Source organism: Mesoplodon bidens, assembly GCF_964165515.1.
Source record: "Mesoplodon bidens genome assembly, chromosome: 17".
In the NCBI taxonomy this organism is placed as follows: Eukaryota; Metazoa; Chordata; class Mammalia; order Artiodactyla; family Ziphiidae; genus Mesoplodon; species Mesoplodon bidens.
Window position 1 is genome coordinate 48,794,697 of NC_138174.1, and position 21,576 is coordinate 48,816,272.

The window sequence follows — 21,576 nt, forward strand, 5'->3', positions numbered from 1 at the left end:
TATTTCAAAACAGGGTTATTAGACTTCTAAAGAGGAATTTCCAAGAATTGCTTCATCTTTTTATATTCCTGGTGCCAAGCACGATGCCAGGTATGTGCACAGCAATTGTCACTCATGATTTTTGAATGAGTGAATAACCAAATACTTTCTTAGTATCTTAGTTAAAATTAAGAAAGATAATTTAGGGCTTCCCTGGTGGCAGAGTGGTTGAGAGTCCGCCTGCCGATGCAGGGGACACGGGTTTGTGCCCCAGTCTGGGAAGATCCCACATGCCGCGGGGTGGCTGGGCCCATGAGCCATGGCTCTGAGCCTGCACGTCTGGAGCCTGTGCTCCGCAACGGGAGAGGCCACAACAGTGAGAGGCCCGCGTACTGCAAAAAAAAAAAAAAAAAAAAAAGATAATTTAAATGGAAAATTGAATTCTAATGTATTCTTCGGTCTGGAAAAAATTTATGTAGCAAACCAGTGGTAAAATGCTCTCAACTTTGAGGTTTTCATCTAAGAATATTCCCTTTTAAAAAGGTGTATCACTAGAGTGATATGTTTCCATAGAGTCTTGTATGTGTTTGTTCTTGAGCTAGTGACAAAACTAGGGTGAGTGATTTTTGGGAATTGAGGCAGGTTCTTCTTCTAAAATACAACCAATCTCCACCCTCCCTACCCCCCATACACTTGAAATTTAACCAGCAGTTTTGCTTTTTTGGGGGTCTTGTTCTTCCTTGCTTCAAATACTTGTAGTGCAAATATTCATCAGAAGAGTAACTAGATTTAACATAAGTGACTAGTGTGTGTAAGCCGTATTTCAACCAATGAGAAGTTGGGTAAGACAGTCCTGCCCTTGAGAGTATGCAGAATAGATTGGGATGGCTGGGAATAGGTCCCTAATTACATTGTCAAGTTCACTCAGTGCTTCCATAGACATTCTCACTGGATGCTCACTGCCTGTTATGTAGGGACTGACCTAGGTCTCAACTCAAGCAAGCATAGTTTTACTCAGTTTCCTCATGTCAAGATGGGGTAAGAGTGTCCACCACACAGGGTTGCTGTGAAGATTAAGGGAGATTGTGCACGAAGTAAACAGAGTAAGGGTTAGCTGTCAATCCTGGAACCCCTTTTCTAGCTGAGAAGACTGAGGCCTGGGGAAATTGGGAGACTTCATTATACAAAGGGGTCTGAGACTCCGTCTCAGCTTCTTGACTTCAAATTTTTATTAGTTTAAAAAGGACACTACCCAGACTCCCAGGTATCGAAACCAAACTTACGGTTACCAAAGGGGATACGTCGGGGGGGTGGGGGGAGAGATAAATCGGGAGCTTGGGATGAACATACACACACTACTATGTATAAAATAGATAACCAACAAGGACCTACTGTATATAGCACAGGGAACTCTACTCAATATTCTGCAATAACCTATATGGGAAAAATATCTGAAAAAGAATGCATACATGTATTCAATATATGTATAGCTGAATCACTTTGCTGTACACCTGAAACTAACACAACATTGTAAATCAACTATACGCCAATAAAATTAAAAAAAAATAAGATAAAAAGGACAGAGCCCCACCCTTTTTGGAAGAATTGGTTTCTCTAAAATTGTGGATAACAACCTTTTCAGTAATTTTACTCTGGGCAAGGAAAGAGCTAGAAGGTAGACTTTTTTTATATTTAAATTATGTTTAGTTTTTACCTATTATTTTCGACTGTGTGCCACAGTTCTTGCATTATAGGTTTTTAGTATGTGTGACCAATGAGATTCGTCAGAGTTATTGAATCTTGAATAATGTATACGTCTCATGGAATTCATTATAAAAATTGGACCTGTTTTGCGACATGGGAATCATATAATGATTGCTTCAAAAATGAAGTTTGATGGAAGAAAGGAGAGAAGGGTGTTTTTAATTCTTTGGTGGCTTCTTAGAGACTGAAAACACGACAGCTCCTTGATGTGTGCCAGCCTGGCGGGGAGTCTCTCTGTGGAAACGATGTCCTATAAGGGCTCTCTCGTTGGAAGGTGGGATACTAGGTTATGTTTCTTAATGAAAATGTTAAAGCAGACCCATTGTTTGTGAATTGCTTCATGATGTGGTTCCTGTGTTCCCCAGTGCTTTCTGAGGGTAAATATTCCTTGGGTTTTTTTGTTTGTTTTTTGTTTTGTGGTATGTGGGCCTCTCACTGTTGTGGCCTCTCCCGTTGCAGAGCACAGGCTCAGCGGCCATGGATCATGGGCCCAGCCGCTCTGCGGCATGTGGGATCTTCCCGGACCAGGGCACGAACCCGTGTCCCCTGCATCGGCAGGCGGACTCTCCACTATTGTGCCACCAGGGAAGCCCCCCTTGGGTTTGTTTTTTGTTTTTTTTGGCATGACTTTGGTTGAAGTGATTGGCATGATGATTTTATGTGTGTATCTTACATGTCCTGATGTAGTAGCTGATCAATCAATTAGTAACTTAATTTGGAATCAACTCTGAGCCCAGTTGAAGCTCATCATCTAGTTTTTTGTCAGCAAACATCCCTTTCCCTCTTTTAAAACAAGCTCAAATGGGCACTGTGTTTTTGCACTGTGATTCACAGAAAAGTATGGTGGAGAGTGCTTTTGGGATTCTAAACATCTTTTAAATGGCTGCTTAAAAGGAACTGAAAAATTTAAACGAGATGAGTGCCTGCTGACTTGCATTAGTGAGTGTTTTGCTGATATAAAGTGGTCTTTGAAAAGTTCCCAGAATGTTTGGGGTTTAGGTCATGTGGTTTCTTGGCCAGAATTGGAGCTGAGATGTGAAGTTTTAGAGAAACTTGTTGCTTAGATTGGTGGGAAATCTCATCCAGTGAGAGGATTTAAATAAAGCTGTAAACAAAACAGTAAAGGGTATGAAGATAATTCCCATTGATATATTAAGTTAATATATTTCATAACAAAAGAAATGGGTTTTTTTGAAATTTGCCAACTTGGCACTTATTGAGGGTGTATTCGGTTGGTAGGTATTTTATTCCACAACATATGCCCTTTAAAAGCTTTGTATCAAGGGCTTCTTTGGAGGCTACAGGTGGTAGGACGGGTTTGACGGCAGTGTTTGTGCGGTGTGTACTTTTGGCGCGCTGTTCCGCCCTTAACATGCTCAGGGGGAGTAATTATAACTTCACAGGAAGCACCTCACCAAAGGCCTCACACTTGGCCCTGTTGCTTCTTAGCTTCTTTCCAACAAGATGGCTGCTCAGCACACAGGCACACATGGCTGGAAGATGCAGTGGCCTCGACTACAGTGTGTAGTCTTTTTTTTTTCCTTTTCTTTTTGAAGATATCAAATATTTTCACATATCATTTGTGGGCTGTGAAGTAGATATGGCAAATACTTCTTTCCCTTTGAAAATTAGGGGACTGAGCAGTAACTTAATAGAAGTGTGTAGAGTGAGATGGGTCCAGGGTTAAACCCCAGATGAAATCTGATGTACGTCTTAGGTTATTTCAAGTGGTACTGATTTTATTCAACTGCATTAGGAAAATATGGAAAGGGACAAGGAAGAGGGAAGAAAACAAGTTTTTACAGAAGGCAAGGTGTGGCCGTTTGACGACATAGTGATTACTCCTGTTTGTGTTGACTTTTGATAACTCAGTGGGAAACACGTGGTCTCTATTTAGTTCCTATGAATCACAGCCTCGTTACATAAAATGTATCACACCTCAAATAGCTTGCTAATGAGTGAGGTTGAAAATTATTGAAAATCACAATGAGTAATTGTTAGATTAGAACTACCAAACAATTTTTCTTTCAAAATTCTGGAATTTCTTTTAGCATACTGAATTCTTCAAATACGGATGCATTCACATTTTAAGGTATGATTTCATTTTTTTGAACAAAACAGCCTTCACTCTATTTTGAGGTCCTTTCTAGATCTCTATAATTTTTTTTTTTTTTTTTTTTTTACAGTTTCCAGCATATAGAAGGTAGTCTAGTGGAGTTTTATAATGTAACTCAGTTTCTTCCTTTTAAGTAAAGGATGTTACTTCTGGCAACATGGACTTTCTCTTTGCTAAGATGAAACTTTTTATCTTCATTCTACAGAGGGATAGTAATAGCTAATTGTGCTAACATTGCTGAATGCTTTTTCTGAATCAGGCAAGTGCTGAGGGCTTCATATGCAGTATCCCATTTAATACTCTGTGCAGCCCTGTGACTTTGGTACTTTGTATCTCTGTTGCATCCCTGAGAAAACAAAGAGGTCAAGCACCCTGTCCAGGGTTATAGGTAGGAAATAGTGGGGCAGGGATTCACAGGCTCTAGAGCCCCGCCCTGGCCTCACCTGGCCATGTTAGGTGCCGTGCTGTGTGTTGCTGTGTGTTTCTTTCTTTCATTTTTTTTTTTTGGTGGTACGCGGGCCTCTCACTGTTTGCTGTGTGTTTCTTAAGGAACGTGGCCCAGGCAGCTGCTATAGACTGAAAATCCCTGCTATGAATTTATGTTCTCTTTTTAGTTTAAAACTCTTGGGAAAACTTTTTTGTTTTAATTTCTTAGGAGAGGTCTTAGATGAGTTTTTATTTATATGGATATATAAATTGCTAATTAAAAATTTTAGTTTACAGTGATCAGATGATTTTCCTTGTTGAGCTTGAGGTAGATAGTATATACAGTATGAACATTTTGTAATGTTCATGAAAATGTCAAGAGAAATGCTGAAACCATTTACAGATGAGTTTTCATTTTATTAACATTTAGAATGCCACTTTATCACACACACACACATACACACACACAGTCATTATGTGTTAAGACACAAGTCTTCTTTTTTTCAGGAACATTGAAAAAAAGTTAATTCAACATTTTTTATTTAAAGAGTTACCTTTTTAATACCCTTAACAGTGGAGGATTATTTTTGAAGGCACACTGCATGGTAAAATACATTAATTTAAATTTTAAAAGTCTGAACACAGATGGAAGACAACTTAATTTTTTTCTTAGTTTAGAAACACTTTGTGTCTGATGCAGTTGAGACATTCTCTTACTGAGTGCTTGTAAAATGCTGTAGGTTTTTGGTATCTGTTCCATGTGGATGATTCTATAACTTTCTAGAAAGTTAAACTTTCTGAACCTCAACCTTCTTACTAGTGAAAGGGGGAATAATAAGGATTATTAAACTTAAGGATGTGTGCATTTCATAGATGAGAAAAATTACCTACATGAAAACTGGTGTCCTTCTCTTCCTTTATCCTTTAAATGTAGGAGACACAGGAAATTGACCTAAATCTGATGGAATCTGACTTCTTTTGAATATTTTTTTAAATATTAATTTATATATCTATTGCACAAGAAACACCTGTGGTTACTACAGAATATATATATAAGCAAAAAAATACTAAAATTAGCTATAATTCTACCACTTAGAAATAATTACTGTTAATATATTTATTCTATATTTATTTATATAATGCATACTTATATATGCATATTTATATAATGCATAGAGTTGTAGAAATTAGAATCATACTCCATGTACTTTTTCACAAATTGCTTTATAATTAATATGTTCAGTATTCTTTACAAGTGATAAATCTACTTTTCTGACATGAATTGAAATTTCATGAAGTTTTCTGTTTTATGGTTATGTTATAATTTATCTGATTTCTTATTGTTGAGCATTCAGGGTGTTTTAAGTTGTTGCTATTATGTGTAATGCTGTGAAGCAGTTCTACTGATGTCTCTGAGTTCTTGTCCTGTTGCCTTAATATAAATTCCTAGATCTGCACATAGTGTGCCCAAGAGAATGTGTGTTTAAGATGTCAGACACATTTTACAAATCGCCTTCAGCAATGGTGGTGTCATTTTATATTATCTTCAATAGTGTACAGAGCATGCCAGATTCCCATGTCTTCAAAATATAGACTATCATTTAAGAATCTATTTAGTTTTTACATTCTATCTTTGTAAATACAGTATAAATGGAGTCTGGTCTTATATCATCGTTATTTAGATTTTGATAAGTGTATATGTACAAGAGTACATTCATATTTTGACATATGGAGGGAGGTGGTCTGAAATCCGCTACATACTATGATTTTGCCTTTCTCTAGTCTTTTTGGAGGAATGAACCATTCTGGATAGTTGGGATTTCTAAATATCTCTCTCTATTCCATTATTTCTACTTTGTTAATATTCTGAATCTAACTCAGCTTTTTTGTCTATATGGTGCAGAGGTATTCTTTCTTTTTTTAACTTAAAAAAAATTATTTACTTATTTATTTATTTTTGGCAGTGTTGAGTCTTCGTTGCTGCGTGTGGGCTTTCTCTAGTTTCAGTGAGTGGGGGCTACTCTTCGTTGCCATGGGCGGGCTTCTCACTGTGGTGGCTTCTGTTTGTTGCAGAGCACAGGCTCTAGGCGCACGGGCTTAAGTAGTCGTGGCACACAGGCTCAGTAGTTGTGGCTCATGGGCTCTAGAGCACAGGCTCAGTAGTTGTGGCGCCTGGGCTTAGTTGCTCCACGGCATGTGCAACTAAGCAGCCCTTAGTTGCTCCAGGGCTCTAACCCATGTCCCCTGCATTGGCAGGTAGTTTCTTAACCACTGCACCACCAGGGAAGTCCCCAGAGGTATTCTTTTGAGGGCTAATTATTGCGATGTGTTGTCAGCATGTTACTTGAAGGTTGATGTGTGTAATGAGGTTAAGCATATACCTCTGTGAGCTACCCTCAGGTACTTGATTGCACTGCATCTTGGCCATTATAAGCTAATAAGTAGGTGATATTTACCCTGTTTCAGATGAGCAGACTGGGGTTCATGGAAGCTATTCAACTTGCTTAAGGTCACACAGCTACTAGATAATGAAAGTGGGATTTGAATATATTTTTGTCTGACTTGCGCCCTTTCTCCTTCTATTTCGTCACTTGCTACACTGCCTCTCGACTGGCCCATCCAGTGCTGTTGACGGTCACTCTTCACTGCTCTCCATGTGTCTGTGGGGCACAACCCTTCTTCCTTCTAACTCACTGCTTCTAATCTACCTTGATTGGGGAACGTAATCCCTAGATTGTTTCAGTGGTGGGTAATTGAGTATTGGTGGCTCTGAGTGGCTTTCCTAATAACTAGAGAGAATGGGCTTTGACATTTGCTTTGGCTGTTCCTGGGACTTTTTCATGGTTTTTAGCTTTGGGTAGGAGTTCCCAGATAAATGAGATACTACTATGTTTTCACTAGCTGGGATTAGTGCTCACCTTGAGTGTGTTTTGGATTTATTTGGGGAAAATTCAAGAGAGTTTGTGCTGCATAGGTTACCTGGGATAATCCATGGGTCACTCAAGGTTATCCCTGAAGGAATATACCATTCCATTTGGATATGTTTTACTGAATTTTTAAACTTTGTGTTTTACTTAACGTGGCTGTGAGCTCCTTGCATTTTTTTTTAGATCTACACCCAGTATCCAAGTAAACGCACGTAACGGAGACACTCAGCAAATGTTTAATTCTTGCAGCAGTGTAGCCCTTCTGTAGATTAATGACCTTTGTAGGAAAGGATCTGCTACTTCTTCCTGCATTTGAGTGTGTCACCTCCTGGCACAGGTTCCTGTCCCTGTTTATAGAACCAGCTTATGAGAAACTAACTTTAATTCTAGAAATAGCCATTGTTTCGTCAGTTACCCATTATTATGTGTACCTATGGCACTGTTGGGTGTTGTGGAAAAGATGCAGAAGACATACAGGGACTCTAGGTAGACGGTAAAGGTCACAGTGGTGAGTAAGGACAGCAGGAGCTTTGTAGCTCACCTAGGGTTTAGGATTAGTGACTTCCCAATCAGGTTTCCGAGATCCGATTTCTCCCTGAAGTGTCAGGTGGAGCAAGGCCTCTGCTTGTGGGTGGTGGGTCCGTCTCTAGGGCGGCTGCTGTCCCAGCCGTTGTGGTACACCTGCCCACACCCTTGGCTGGGGACTCAGTCCCAGGGTATCCCTGGAGCACCTTTTCCCTACATGGTCTCCATTTTCTCTGCTACTCTTGTCCCTATGGAATCCCCTTTCCTCCCAACCACTCCACCCTCAGAAGACAGAGGAAGACAGAACTGGTAGACATTTTTTCAGCAGTTTCACTAAGAACATTGGTGGCGGTAACCGTAGATGGGCTGTTCATATGTAAAAGCCTTAAGTGGGGAATTGTCTGTTTAGAGTATGTACCATCTTCCCTCTCTGTCTTTTTGTCTCTCAGTGTCAGGATTTAATCTTTTTCTTCCTATTGCAGTAAATAGCTCTTTACACAAATCAGGGCCATTTCATGAATACGTTTAAGGAGAGTCACGCCCTCTGCTATTTAGCTTTGTAATGAAACTTGAGGAATTTAAGGGTGGAATTGAAATTAATGATGTGCGTATACAGTTGGTATTTCAAGTTTATATCTTAATCTGGTTTTATTTACTCTTAGTAGAGTAGACTGCCCATAGGGCTTCTTTTTTAAATAGAAAATATGCTGGAAATTAAGCTTCTAACTTTTGTTTATCCTCCATAAAATGGTTGCGTCATAGAAAACACTCGTGGTTTTTTCTGTTTATATTTGTTCATACTAAAATGGTTAACCTTTCTCTTTGTAACATAGAACAGTGCATAGAATTTCCTGTATGGAACAACTTTTGGTGATACATGCACATTCTCCAAGTATGATATTAGATGCATGTTAATTAATCTGATGCTGGATTTGACTTGTGTATAATCCCTGATTTAGAGAAAACTAATACCCAAATATGTCTTTCAGGCAGTGACAGAGAAGAATTTTGAGACAAAGGATTTTCGAGCCTCCCTGGAGAATGGCGTTCTGTTGTGTGAGTAAGTATTTAAAGCATTAAAAAAATACTTCAAAAGCAAAGGGGCACGTGCGCGTGTGCGCGTGTGCGTGCGTGTGCCTGTTATGAGGTGTCTTCATGCCCCCCCCCATGGCCGCCATAGTCATTGATATGTCTTCTTGGTAACAAGTGAGATTTGATCCCTGCAAATTGACACCCCGACAGTACCAGACCGTAGGAAGGGGTTATCGGTCTCTGTATCTAAAGATAACATTGGTGAAATATATATTATTTTAAATTAGTAAACAAGAAAGATTCTGTTATTGCTTGATGGGCCAGTAGGGGTGGGTGGTTGAGAAGCAAGCCCTATCGCATAGCACCAGCTCTCACTTGCTGTGGATATTCTAATGTATGGAGTTGCCTGGTTTAGAAGTTAATATAAAGCTTGTTTCCTTCATCAGTAAACAGTGATGATTGTAGAACAAGTTTAGGCTGTAGCAAATATTTCTTTGAACCTTTAAGTGGAGTCATTACATTACCACAATCAATTTGAGTCCCAGGCCAGCCATTCATTCAATTAATATGATGTTACTGAGAATCACATCTGAGGCTTTGGTTATCCTAAGTCAAACAGGCTTGTGCCACGATTGATGGTATGGGGCCTACAGTGTATGTTTAGTGTATTGTTTTGATCCCCACTGGATGCAGAGTACAGTTAGCCAGGTGGTGACCTTTGGGGGTGAGGGGCAGACAGTCTGTGGAATAGAAGAATGCAGTCCTGGCTGAGGGTCCAGGTTGCAGACGTGAGCAAATAAAGTATAAGAATGTACTTGTGTATGTACCCACATTTTTGAAACCACTTAAGTATTCCAATCTAGACACTTATCACATAAGTATTTATGGAATCTGTCCACAAGCAAGCACTGGGAGTGTATGTGTTCATACTTAGATGATTTTGATTATCCTTTTAAAGGAAGGTTGTTTGCAGCAAAGATCAGGAGTCAGAGGGCCTAGGTTTGATTCCTTGCTTCATACTTTTGGACATTTGAGCAAGTGACTTAACATCTGAGCCTTATTTCTCATCTGTAAAGTGGAGATCAGGGTATCTGATCTGCCTAATTCACAGAAGTGCAAAGTTCTATAATGCATATATTAAGGTTTCCATAAACTATCAAACTTTGTATGAATACAAGTTGTTGCTAGGAAGACGGCCACGAAATAAGTCTTTATCTCATCAGCTGTGTTGATAGGTGTTCACACTTCTTTGTCTTAGAGCAGTGTTATTAAGTTGAATCATATGAAGTGTTGATATTCAACCACCTGTGACCTACAGAAATGTCAATTTCATGTGATTCTACCTAATATGTAGTAGGACACACATATGAATAAGGGTCACAAGTAAAGTTTAAGGGATGTTTCTTGTCCTTTTCTGATGCCACATTCAGAGTTGTTGTTGCCAAATAGTGTTTAAACTAATCTTAGTAGGTCACGTGGCTAGCTCAATTGGTCACTGATAGGAAATTATCTTGGTTTGCAAATTTTATGTTTTATATATTCTAATGTGTTCAGAAGATGGAGGGAAAAATGGCTGTTAGACACATGTGATCTGAAAAGAACCTTAGCTATGAGTGTAGACTATTTAGAGCTTTGCTGCAAAATAACTTTGATGTCAGTTTTAAGTCCCATAAGTCAGGATAGGAGTTAGGTGGGCTTATGTAGGCAGTGGGCCTATGGAGCACAGAGTTGTTTTTAGACATATGAAAGCATACAACCCAAATAGGTGATCTTTTTAAGAAGTCACTTTGTGGTTATATAGTTCCAGTGATGAACTATTACTCAAAATATTTTTAGGGATCCCCCTTTTGGGGGCATAGCCTCCATAACTAGGTCCTTAAACATACTTGAGAGTGACACTTAGTGTTTTATTTAAAGCGCAATTTATGCAGCAGCCTAAATTACTTGAGGTGATTTCCAAAAACTATATCCAACCTGAGTATATTGTTACCAGTGAGAATATTCAGAGTTGATAAAAAACTGTTTTGATCACAGGCAGTACTGTTAGGTTAAATATTATAAGTTCTACCTTAATGGTCACAGCAAACATTTAGATGCATGTTTAGAGATATATTAGTTTTTTTAAAATGTCATTTAAATTCACAACTTCCAGAAGCTCATTCTTAGATTGTTTCCTTATTGAAATAACACCAATTTGGGGTTTTGTGCATTACCAGCTAAGTCTAATCAATCTGTTCAGTACACAGTATTCTTTATTTTTATTTTTTTAATTTATTTATCTTTGGCTGTGTTGGGTCTTTGTTGCTGTGCGCGGGCTTTCTCTAGTTGGGGTGAGCGGGGGCTACTCTTCATTGCGGTGCGCGGGCTTCTCATTGCAGAGCACAGGCTCTAGGCGCATGGACTTCAGTAGTTGTGGCATTCAGGCTCAGTAGTTGTGGTTCACAGGCTCTAAAGTGCAGGCTCAGTAGTTGTGGCACACAAGCTTAGTTGCTCCGCGGCATGTGGGATCTTCCCGGACCAGGGCTTGAACCCGTGTCCTCTGCATTGGCAGGCGAATTCTTAACCACTGCGCCACCAGGGAAGTCCACCCAGTATTCTTTAAATGAATGTTTCCCAAAAGTAGTGTCAGTAAATATTAAGCTGTGGTAATCAGTAATTTTAGTTTATGATGGGATCCCAAAGTACCACATGATGTTTGTATTAAAAAAATCTCTTAATGGTGAATTGCATTATTTTTAGCCACTGGTTAATGAAGGCATTTTAATCTAATAGATGTAGTGTTGGAAAAAAGTCCAGGTAACTATATTCTGTGTAAATTTATAACTAAAGAAAAGCCTAGCTGGTTGGTCTACAAAATGATTAAGCATCATTGATCACATATGCCTGAGTAGTTATTATGTCTAAGAGGAAAGGAAAACCTGCTATCCAGAAGCCTGGTATTATAAACCCTGACTTTTAAATTAGTGGTAAATATAGTAAGCTGTCTGTCTTTGAGAATATTTTGCCCATCTGAGATCTCAAATTTTAGCTGAAATATGACTTAAAAATAAATTCAGATTTTTAAAATATTCTATAGGAAAAGGCTGACTTCTCTTTGGTTCACTGCCAGAAAAATTACCAATTCTTGTGAAATATAGGGTCTGCTTATTGCCTTTTAAAAATCTCTAGGCATCCTAGTTCATTATCACCATTAAACAGTTTTCTTATTATTTTATCTAGTAATTTCAGCAGTCTTTTATGCTTTAGTAGGAGTTTATCCTTTTTGAACTGGCATTCTGGAATATCAAAGTCAAGAGTTGGAGGAAATGAGCTCATTATAGCTTTTTCCCAACTGGCACTGTACTGACATTTCAGATAGTTTAAATTGGGTATGAACTCTGCACTGAGGTTTCAGACAAGATACACATCTGAATAATGAGGGTAGTTACGTGCATTTATTGCCTTTTAACCTGAAGTTAGTATCTTCTGTAAATCATTTTAGTATCATTTACTTTGATTGACTGTGGGATCCAATCAGTTGAGGGCTAAAGAATACTCCCCCAGTTAAAGTCTGTTGTAGTAATTATTTTACTGTATACCTTAGACATGCAGTCTCTCTTGGCTTTCTTAAACAGTGAAATGTGAACGAAATCTAATTTGTTTTTTTTTTCTAATTAGTAAAAGGATTGACAGGGGTCTATAAGGTGATTTCAACTCCTTGTTATAATTTTCTGTGAATTTTATTAATAGTATTCATTCATCTGTCTCCTATCTTCAGTGTTTATTAGGGCTCCTGAAGACTCCCTTACTATATATTTAAAAATGTAAGAGATTTGCTACTACATAAGTATCTGCAGTCCTCTCTTGCTCTGTGGTTCTGCAGAATTATTTCTCTTTAAATATATTTAGTTGGAGCATATCCAGCTAGTGATTAGTAATTTCATAGTTACTCATCTTACGATAGCGATCTTGGAAATATTTAAATGGAAGCATTGTTTATGATCTTTATGAAGTAAGAAGATGTATTTGAAGGTAATCTTACTGGGTGTGTCTCTGGTTACTCAGTCAGTACTTCCCATCCCTGGAATAATGCCAAGTCTTTGCTCTGTCCCAAGTCAGCCATGCAGACGTTTATGCCTTTTTGAACTCACAGCTCACATTTGTGAGGAAACTCTTCTCACACTGGCACCAGGCCTTCCTTTCCATGGCTTGCAGCTTGCAAAGAGTGGAGCAAATAAACATTCACCTATTGGTTTGAGAAAACCTGTTTCTATTTATATCTGCTATGTGAATACTATACTGTCTTCCTGAAACGACTGTAGTATTTTGTTAAAGGTGCATTCAAAAAAAGAAAAAAACTATTAAAAAATACTCCTGTTAATTTACTGTGGGATACTCGGGTGATTGTTTTAAGACATCAGACAAGATAGAGACCTTGCCACTTCTCATTCATGCGAGAGAGCTCTGTCCTTTGTTAGAGCTGGAGACTTTCACATGCTGAGTGACAGCGACATCAGTGGATTCTGGGCCTCCTACGCAGAGCTCCATGTAAAGCTCAGAGGTCCTTCTGAAAGGATGAAGGCTTTTTTCTTAGAGCTCTTACTGGTTTTGAATTTCCTGAGGACAGGTGCATTCATACAGCTCTCCAGCTCACCAGCGCTATCAATGAACCCTGATCTCATATTATGGCCATTTGAAATTTAAGTAACAAGAACTATTTTTCTTCACTTAAAGTGATACAGACTTTGAAGTTTCTATATTATTTGATAATCCAGTAGTACGCAAAGATGTACGTGTTCAAGCTCATAGAGATAATTAAAAAATTTAAAACTGCTTTCTTTTCATGGCAGTGTTTTATGGTTGCCATCTGTATGCGGGCTTTTTAAGCTTCACAGTCAATTTTTTCTGTAATTTTTTTTTTTTTTTTTTTTTGCGGTACGCAGGCCTCTCACTGTTGTGGCCTCTCCCGTTGCGGAGCACAGACTCCGGACGCACAGGCTCAGCGGCCATGGCTCACGGGCCCAGCCGCTCCGCGGCATGTGGGATCTTCCCGGACCGGGGCACGAACCCGTGTCCCCTGTATTGGCAGGCGGACTCTCAACCACTGTGCCACCAGGGAAGCCCTTCTGTAATTTTATATCCACATATAGCAAAATGTAATTTTTTTAAAAGTAGTTTTTCAAGTTGAAGGTCAGCTTGGCAAACATCAGTTTAAAAATTCACTTCTGTAATGGTAGTCATGTTATACAAGTTTTGCAGAGGTTTTTTTTTACATTGTGGCCTTAGACTTGAATGTAGAAAGCTTTGGTCCTGTCTCATGAACTTGCATGTACCATCTACAGGGCTTTCTCATCCTAAATATAAATTACTAAGAGGAAGGCACACAACATTTCAGTGCTAGGGTCTCTGAGGAAAAAAAAATGAGAATGGTGTTCTACTAAAATTAAATAGGAGTAATGTATGTGCTAAATGTGTGTAATATAAACAATTTATATTAAAGTTGATCAGAAAAAAGTTATTTTTGAAGTAGTTTCTTGATGTCATGAAGGCTCTCAGGTAGGTAATGGAAAACCACGTGTTGGCCAAGAAATGGTGAAAGTATAGGAATTCTAGTCAGTGCAACGAGAAGTATTAAGAAAGGGAAATGAATATTGCAAAAAGGACAAATATATAATGATATCACATCAATTAAAAGTAGAGTAGGGCTTCCCTGGTGGCGCAGTGGTTGAGAGTCCGCCTGCCGATGCAGGGGACACAGGTTCGTACCGCAAAAAAAAAAAAAAAAAAAATTAAGAATAAAATTACCATTTAATCCAGCAATTCCACTTCTGGTTATTTTCCCCAAGAAAACGAAAACACTGATTCAAAAAGATATGTGCACCCCTAAGTTCATTGCAGCATTATTTACAGTAGCCAAGATATGGAAGCAACCTAAGCACCCATTAAGAGATGAAGGGATGAAGAGGAGGTGGTATATATGCACAGTGGAATATGACTCTGCCATAAAAAGAATGAAATCTTGCCATTTGTGACAACATAGGTGGACTTAGAGGGTATTATGCTAAGTGAAATGTCAGAGAAAGACAAATAGCATGATTCACCTAAATATGGAATCTAAAAACCAAAACAAGTGAACACGTATAACAAAACAGAAACACAGTCATAGAGAACAAATAGGTGGTTGCCAGAGTGGGGTGTGGGGAATAAGTGAAATAGATGAGAGAGATTAAGAGGTACAAACTTCAGTTATAAAATAAATGAATCATGGGAGTATAGTCAATAATATTGTAATACCTTCGTATGGTGACAGATGGTAACTAGATTTATCATGGTGATCATTTTGTAATGTATAGAAATATTGGATCACTGTGTTATGTACCTGGAACTAACATAGTGTTGTAGGTCAATTATACTTCAGTAAAAAAAAAACCCAAACCCAAACCTTATGTATACCAGAATATAGCCTGGATTAAAATAATAAAAAACTGAGAAAATAAAATAGAAGAATTAAAAAAATTTTGGAGGCAGTTTAAAATTCTAAGCTTTGAAGGAATAGGAAAAACGCAGAAAAAATAGACTTGAAGTTTTATGAAGTAGATAACTCTGGCGAATAACATTCTGGGAAAAATATTTTAAGCAGAATTGGCTTAAATACTATCTAGAGTTCAAATAAACTGGTAAGATACACATTTGAAAATCTCAGTAGACAAATGAGCAAAGGATGTGACCAAATACTTCACAAATGAGGAAATACTACTGGAAATAAATAGTAAAATCTCTACCATCAATAGTAAGAAATAATTATGTTTAAATCAGATACGATTTTTAAATTGAACTAGTAAATAATTTAAAATCTGTTAAAAAAAATGATGGCCGTATTATGGCAAAGTAGTCTATGATATTCTCAAAATGACCAGTTGAGTACAAGCTGGTACAGTGCCGAACAGCAATTTGGCGGTATCTATCAAGTAATTATATGCTAGTTTATTTATTAATATAAACATATTTATTTATCATAAAGGTTATAAGACTTTCCCCAATAATTCTTTTGTTTTGGACTCTTAAGAAAAGACTACAAAATGGGAAAAAGGTATGCATAAAGCCTCTTCATAGTGGAAAATATTAAAAAGAGCTTAAATATCTAAAATGTGATACATAAAACATTGGTAAAATTTTTTATATCCCTTTCAAGCAGCGCATATAAAGCCTGCAGCACTAGGGAGATCACGCAGTAGATCTGACAGGCAGAGGGAAACAGTGTTGCTGTTTTATCGTACCATGAGGTAGACACAGGAATGCTACCTGCTGATGCAAAAGTAAATTGGTTCATATTGCCAGGTTCCTTTCCAGACAAGTACCAAGAGCTTGTCAGTGATGATTTTATTTCTAGAAATAGAATATAAGAAATGATAAGGAGCATGGTCAAAGATATATATACAGACATGCATCCAAGCATTTTTACAGTGGCAAAAGTTGGAAAGAACCTGAGTTCGACTGTGAGAATCCTCTGATTTATAGGACGGGATGGAGCAGAATTTGCGATGTTACTTAACAGTAAAGAGCAGAACCAGGACAGGAAACCGGAGTCCTCCTGCTAACACGTACGGCTATTGATGTTGTATTGGGAAATGTCCTCTTACTCAGCAAGATCCATTAGCGCCATAATTGTTGATGTTGCCTAGAACAAGAGGACTCTGCCGTCACACCGCTTGAGCTTTGCTAGACTCACTTGAGGATGCTTCAGGCATAACAGTGAAGCTAAACAGAAAGTCCTATCATCATGAAATGATGAGTACCAATGTATTGGTACTGACTTGTTGCTGCTTCACTGACTTTCCTATCTTAGCATGTATTGTTAACCATTTATTTGTGTTGTATCCTAATTCAGCAGTATTCAAAATTACTGCCACAGGAATTCTAGAAATCAAACTTATATTAATTTTACTACTAGTCTTTAAAAATACCAATACTAAAGTAATCATAAAATTCTGTACTGAATGTTTTTTTTTTTTTTTTTTTTTTTGCGGTACGCGGGCCTCTCACTGTTGTGGCCTCTCCCGTTGTGGAGCACAGGCTCCGGACGCGCAGGCTCAGCAGCCATGGCTCACGGGCCTAGCTGCTCCGCGGCATGTGGGATCTTCCCGGACTGGGGCACGAACCCGTGTCCCCTGCATCGGCAGGCGGGCTCTCAACCATTGCGCCACCAGAGAAGCCCTGTATTGAGTGTTTTTAAACTTTAAAATTTTAAATTACATATGCTTATTACTTTACCCATGGATGTGTGATCACTACTCAAGGTGGTTTTTATTTTTAAAATATTACAACTTATGAATTTAGCTGTAGATAATTAATTAAAAATCTCAGTAAAGTATGGACTTATGATAACCATTCTAAATTAATATATCTGGTAGAGAGCTTACTCTCTCTTTTTTCAAAAAATATTTATTTACTTATTTATTTATTTATTTAGGCTGCGCCAGGCCTTTGTTGCGGCCCTCGGGAATCTTTGTTGCGGAATGCGGGCTTCTTAGTTGCGGCAGGAATGCGGGATCTAATTCCCTGACCAGGCATCGAACCTGGGCCCCCTGCATTGGAAGCATGGAGTATTACCCACTGGACCACCAGGGAAGTCCCTAGAGAGCTTACTCTCTTGATCAGCATTTGACAATCAGGAGAGAACACTGAAGATTGACTTGTTTAGTAACAGAAAAAATAACAAAGAAGAAAAGCACAAAATCATGTCTAGCATTTGAGTGAAACTAAAAAAGTTCTTCTGAATTTATTTCTACAAAGAAGAGAGAGATTTTGAATCATTCACAGGAAAATTTCTGCATTAGAAGTTAGTGGGTTTATAAAATATTTGATATGCCAGGTCCTTTGATAAGTGCTAGGAGATGTGTTTGGAATGAGAGAACATCCTTGCACTTAGCGGCTTCACTGGCTGGTTGCTCTGTGGCTGATCCCAGGGCAGTGCTCTGTCTTTACTTGACATCTGTTTGTTGAGCAGAGTCTGCATCTCGAAGAAACCTAGACAGATGATTGTGTCGAGTAACAGATAAAACAAGGCATTGCTCCTTAATTTGTAAGGAAATGTGAAATATCTTTAGTATATCTTTTAAACAAATACTTAGCTTACTGATAGGAAAAGTTTGACTAATGTGGGGATATATGTTTAGAAAATGCAGCCGACAGAAAGATATTAAAAATATGTATGTGTGGGGCTTCCCTGGTGGCGCAGTGGTTGAGAGTCCACCTGCTGATGCAGGGGACACGGGTTCGTGTCCCGGTCCGGGGGTATCCCACATGCCGCGGAGCGGCTGGGCCCGTGAGCCATGGCTGCTGAGCCTGCGCGTCCGGAGCCTGTGCTCCACAATGGGAGAGGCCACAACAGTGAAGGCCCGCGTACCGCAAAAAAAAAAAAAAAAAAAAGTATGTGTGAATGACTAACCAAATACTTATAGGTTAAAAAGTTCACTCTCATTGCACTGATATGCTCTTTGATGTCAGTCTTTCTGGTACATTTGGAAAAACTCTTTGGAAATAGGAAGTCAAAAGATGTCTCTCGATTTTCTACGTCTGCTGAAGAGCTTTCTGATAAAGGAGAAATGAGATTTGGCATTTGGAACTAGTTCCTGGAGACCAAGAGACAGAGCTTCACATTCTAGTTCTCATTAAAGCCTTTTATAACTGAGCCAGACACCACATTGAGCTCTATGTGCAGTTTTCTTGGAGTGTTGCCTCTGACTTATATTTAAAGTCAGGTCACATTCACTGGTGACGAGATTTCTGAACAGAGGCAACTTCCTAGCATCTGTTATGTAACTCAACTCCCTTGGAGGGAGGGGACAATACATTTTGGGGAGGAGGAGAAGAGGAAGTAGATAAAACTGGAGGAAAGAGATGAAGGAGAGGGGTTGTAGTCCTTTTTGCGGGAGGGCTCTACCATGGGAGATAGCAAGTGACTAGGTGTCTCCTGTTCTGGTTTTCATCTTACTAAAAGAGCACACCCCTGGTATGCTAGTAAAGCACATGGCCATGAGGGAAAGCTTGGGGGAGTCGAGGTATGATTCTACATAGGATTAGAGGGGTGGGGCAAAGGGATGCAGGCAGATAAAGTGGTCCCTTGAGTGCCTCTAGTTCTGTGTACAGAGGTATCTGGAAAGTTAGCATGTTATATGGTTCTTAAATAAAGCCAGTGACCTGAAGCCAGTGTTGTGTTTAGGAATTCCACATGTGTAATTGAAGAATGCTTATTATGCAAAGAAGTTCCATTTGTGAAAGAGAGTAGTATCTCTCTTGTGTGGCACTTGTATTTTATTTGACATAAGACTAAGCCCTATTCCTTTAGATAGACTTAAATTTCACAGAATTTTAGATTTTATAAAACCTGTTTTTCTCCCCAGAAGGAATATCCTAATCTTCCTTTAATTGTATAGGAAAATAATTACTCATGATTCATAATCCGATTGGATGTTCACTATTTGCCAAAACTATATGAGCATTTTCTCCATATTCTAGTGCTTAGAACTGATACCATTTTAACAGTTGACAAAATAAAACAGCATTTTCCTCTAGTGACACCACTTCTTTTAGAGGGTAGTTTGCATGTTATCCAGAGTGTTGTTTTTCCTTGTGGTTATTTCCATGTTTGTACACATACGAGGAGGCTCAGGAATGGATGCCAATCCATTGGGTGTATGTTGCTTCTAAGTAATAGCTCTGAAACTTTCTGATGAGGGAGGAGTCCATTGACTCATTATTGGGAGACGTCATTTATCTGTGCTGTTTCCTTTACCTCTATCCCTTGCCTCCTTTGGCTGACTTAATTGAGAGTAGCCTGTGTTATTATCCATTCCAGAAACTGTATTAAAAAAAAATTCTCTTGATATTACTAACGCTGTAATACAAAAATGGTTAAGTGAAGTAAACAGGTAAATTGAATAATCTGGCCAAAGTTACCAGTGACTCAAGTGGGTGGAGGCGGAATTTATGACACTGTTCCTTTAATAAGGACAACTGATGTCAGATTTCCCTGACATTTTATAAAGTGCCCCAGCTCATATTGGTGTCTAACTTTTTTTTTTTTGCGGTACGTGGGCCTCTCACTGTTGTGGCCTCTCCCGTTGCGGAGCACAGGCTCCCGACGCGCAGGCTCAGCGGCCATGGCTCACGGGCCCAGCTGCTCCACGGCATGTGGGATCCCCCCGGACCGGGGCACGAACCCGTGTCCCCTGCATCGGCAGGCGGACTCTTAACCACTGTGTCACCGGGGAAGCCCCGATGTCTAACTTGTAATATCACAGAAAGATTACATTTTAAGATTCAAGTTCCGTAGGGAAGTCACTGTCAAACTAGTGTTCAACAACTGCTATGAATTTCTTGGTTGACGCTATGTTAGAATTATGTTTCTGTTAAGTAATGTTTCAGTTATTTGTACTATGCGTTGCAAGAAGCCACCAGTAATAGAGTTCAAGAAATACTTGCTTAATAGGGAACAACTAGAACAATTAAATTGGAAATGTCATTTCTTATAAACCTGCTCAGTTCTTTGCTAGCTCTTCAGCTAGTGATTAAAGAAAAATATTGTGACCATGAGGGAGAAAGCCTTCCTTCCTACGTGGTTTTCAGTGTACAAATAAGAAATTAGGAGTCAAAGAGTAACAGTTCTTGGAAATGCTTAAAGTCGAGGGGTGGTTTTGTAATCTATGTTATCTAAAGATCTTTGTGTGAAGAAACTATGAAAACAGAAAAACAGCTTTTGTTCACCAGACTAAACCTTCATAAGCCACTGTTTTGTAATTTTGAATCCTGTTAACAACATTCTGAAGCTTATTAAATTGGGACTTTTGTCTTCTTTATTTTTAGCACACTCAAGTGTATATATAAATCTCTGGAATGTTGAAGGAGTGACATTCCACAAGTGTCAGATTTTTTTTTTTCTGTTGCCCATTGTGAAGGGGAGACCAGTAAATTAAGAATGTTTGATTCTTTCTCCTATATTTGCTTTCCTTTTGGAACTCTGTTACAGAATAAAGAATTGTTCTTTTGTGGAAGCATTATTTCATAGGAAAATCATTGTTTCAAATTGTAGTTTTCTGGCAGTGATTAATGATTAATTAACGAAGCTAGCTTTACTAGAAAAACATTATTATAATATTAAATTTCTACATGGCTTGGCCCTGTTATCACTGCGCAGCAACAAAAATATAGAATTAACAATAATCTAGATTTAGAACCAAAAATTGTACTCTTAAGTTTCAGGTGTCAAAGCTGGGTTCTAAAAGTGTTTTAGAATCTAGAGACTTACAGATATCCTTGCAGATTCTGTAATAACAACATAAACTTTTGTTCAGTGTTAGATTCGGAAGTGACTGTTAGCCTATTTTGGGGAGTTCTGGTGCATTTAAATTTTTACCCAGTCATTCTGCAGTGATAACAAAGCAATCATAGAGTTGAATGAGTTACCAATGGGAAATAGTTGTTATTTGGATGAGTTCCACTGCACCCTTTAAATATGGCAAAAAAAAAAAAAATACGGTTTGAATCTACCTTCTTAAAACATGGATCAGTTTGAGAAAAAAAATCAATAAAAATGATTAATAGAAAAAGGTATTCTTAGGTTGAAGAGAACTATATTATAATGAAAAAGATTCTTTAACTGTTGAAACAGAATCAAATATTACCTTTCTTTAACAAATGTGGAACTATTTTTAAGGACATGTCTTTGAATGTAGAAGTGTGTCTCTATGTTCTAAGAGGCCCGTTCACTGTTGTTGGCATTGCTGGTCTGTTTCTTGACTTATTTTCTTAGTTGTTTGCTTTCTGTTG

The 21,576-nt window shown here is 38.4% G+C and overlaps 1 protein-coding gene across 11 annotated transcripts in view; it reads left to right on the forward strand.

Annotated features, from left to right (window-relative positions):
- The window catches only part of LMO7 (LIM domain 7), a 202,709-nt gene that overhangs the window by 57,472 nt on the left and 123,661 nt on the right, over positions 1-21,576 (forward strand). For all 11 annotated transcript variants that reach the window (XM_081214816.1, XM_081214817.1, XM_081214810.1 and 8 more), the window contains exon 3: positions 8,727-8,797. In XM_081214816.1, coding sequence (XP_081070942.1) covers positions 8,727-8,797 — 71 coding nt within the window. The remainder of the gene's footprint in view (positions 1-8,726; positions 8,798-21,576) is intronic.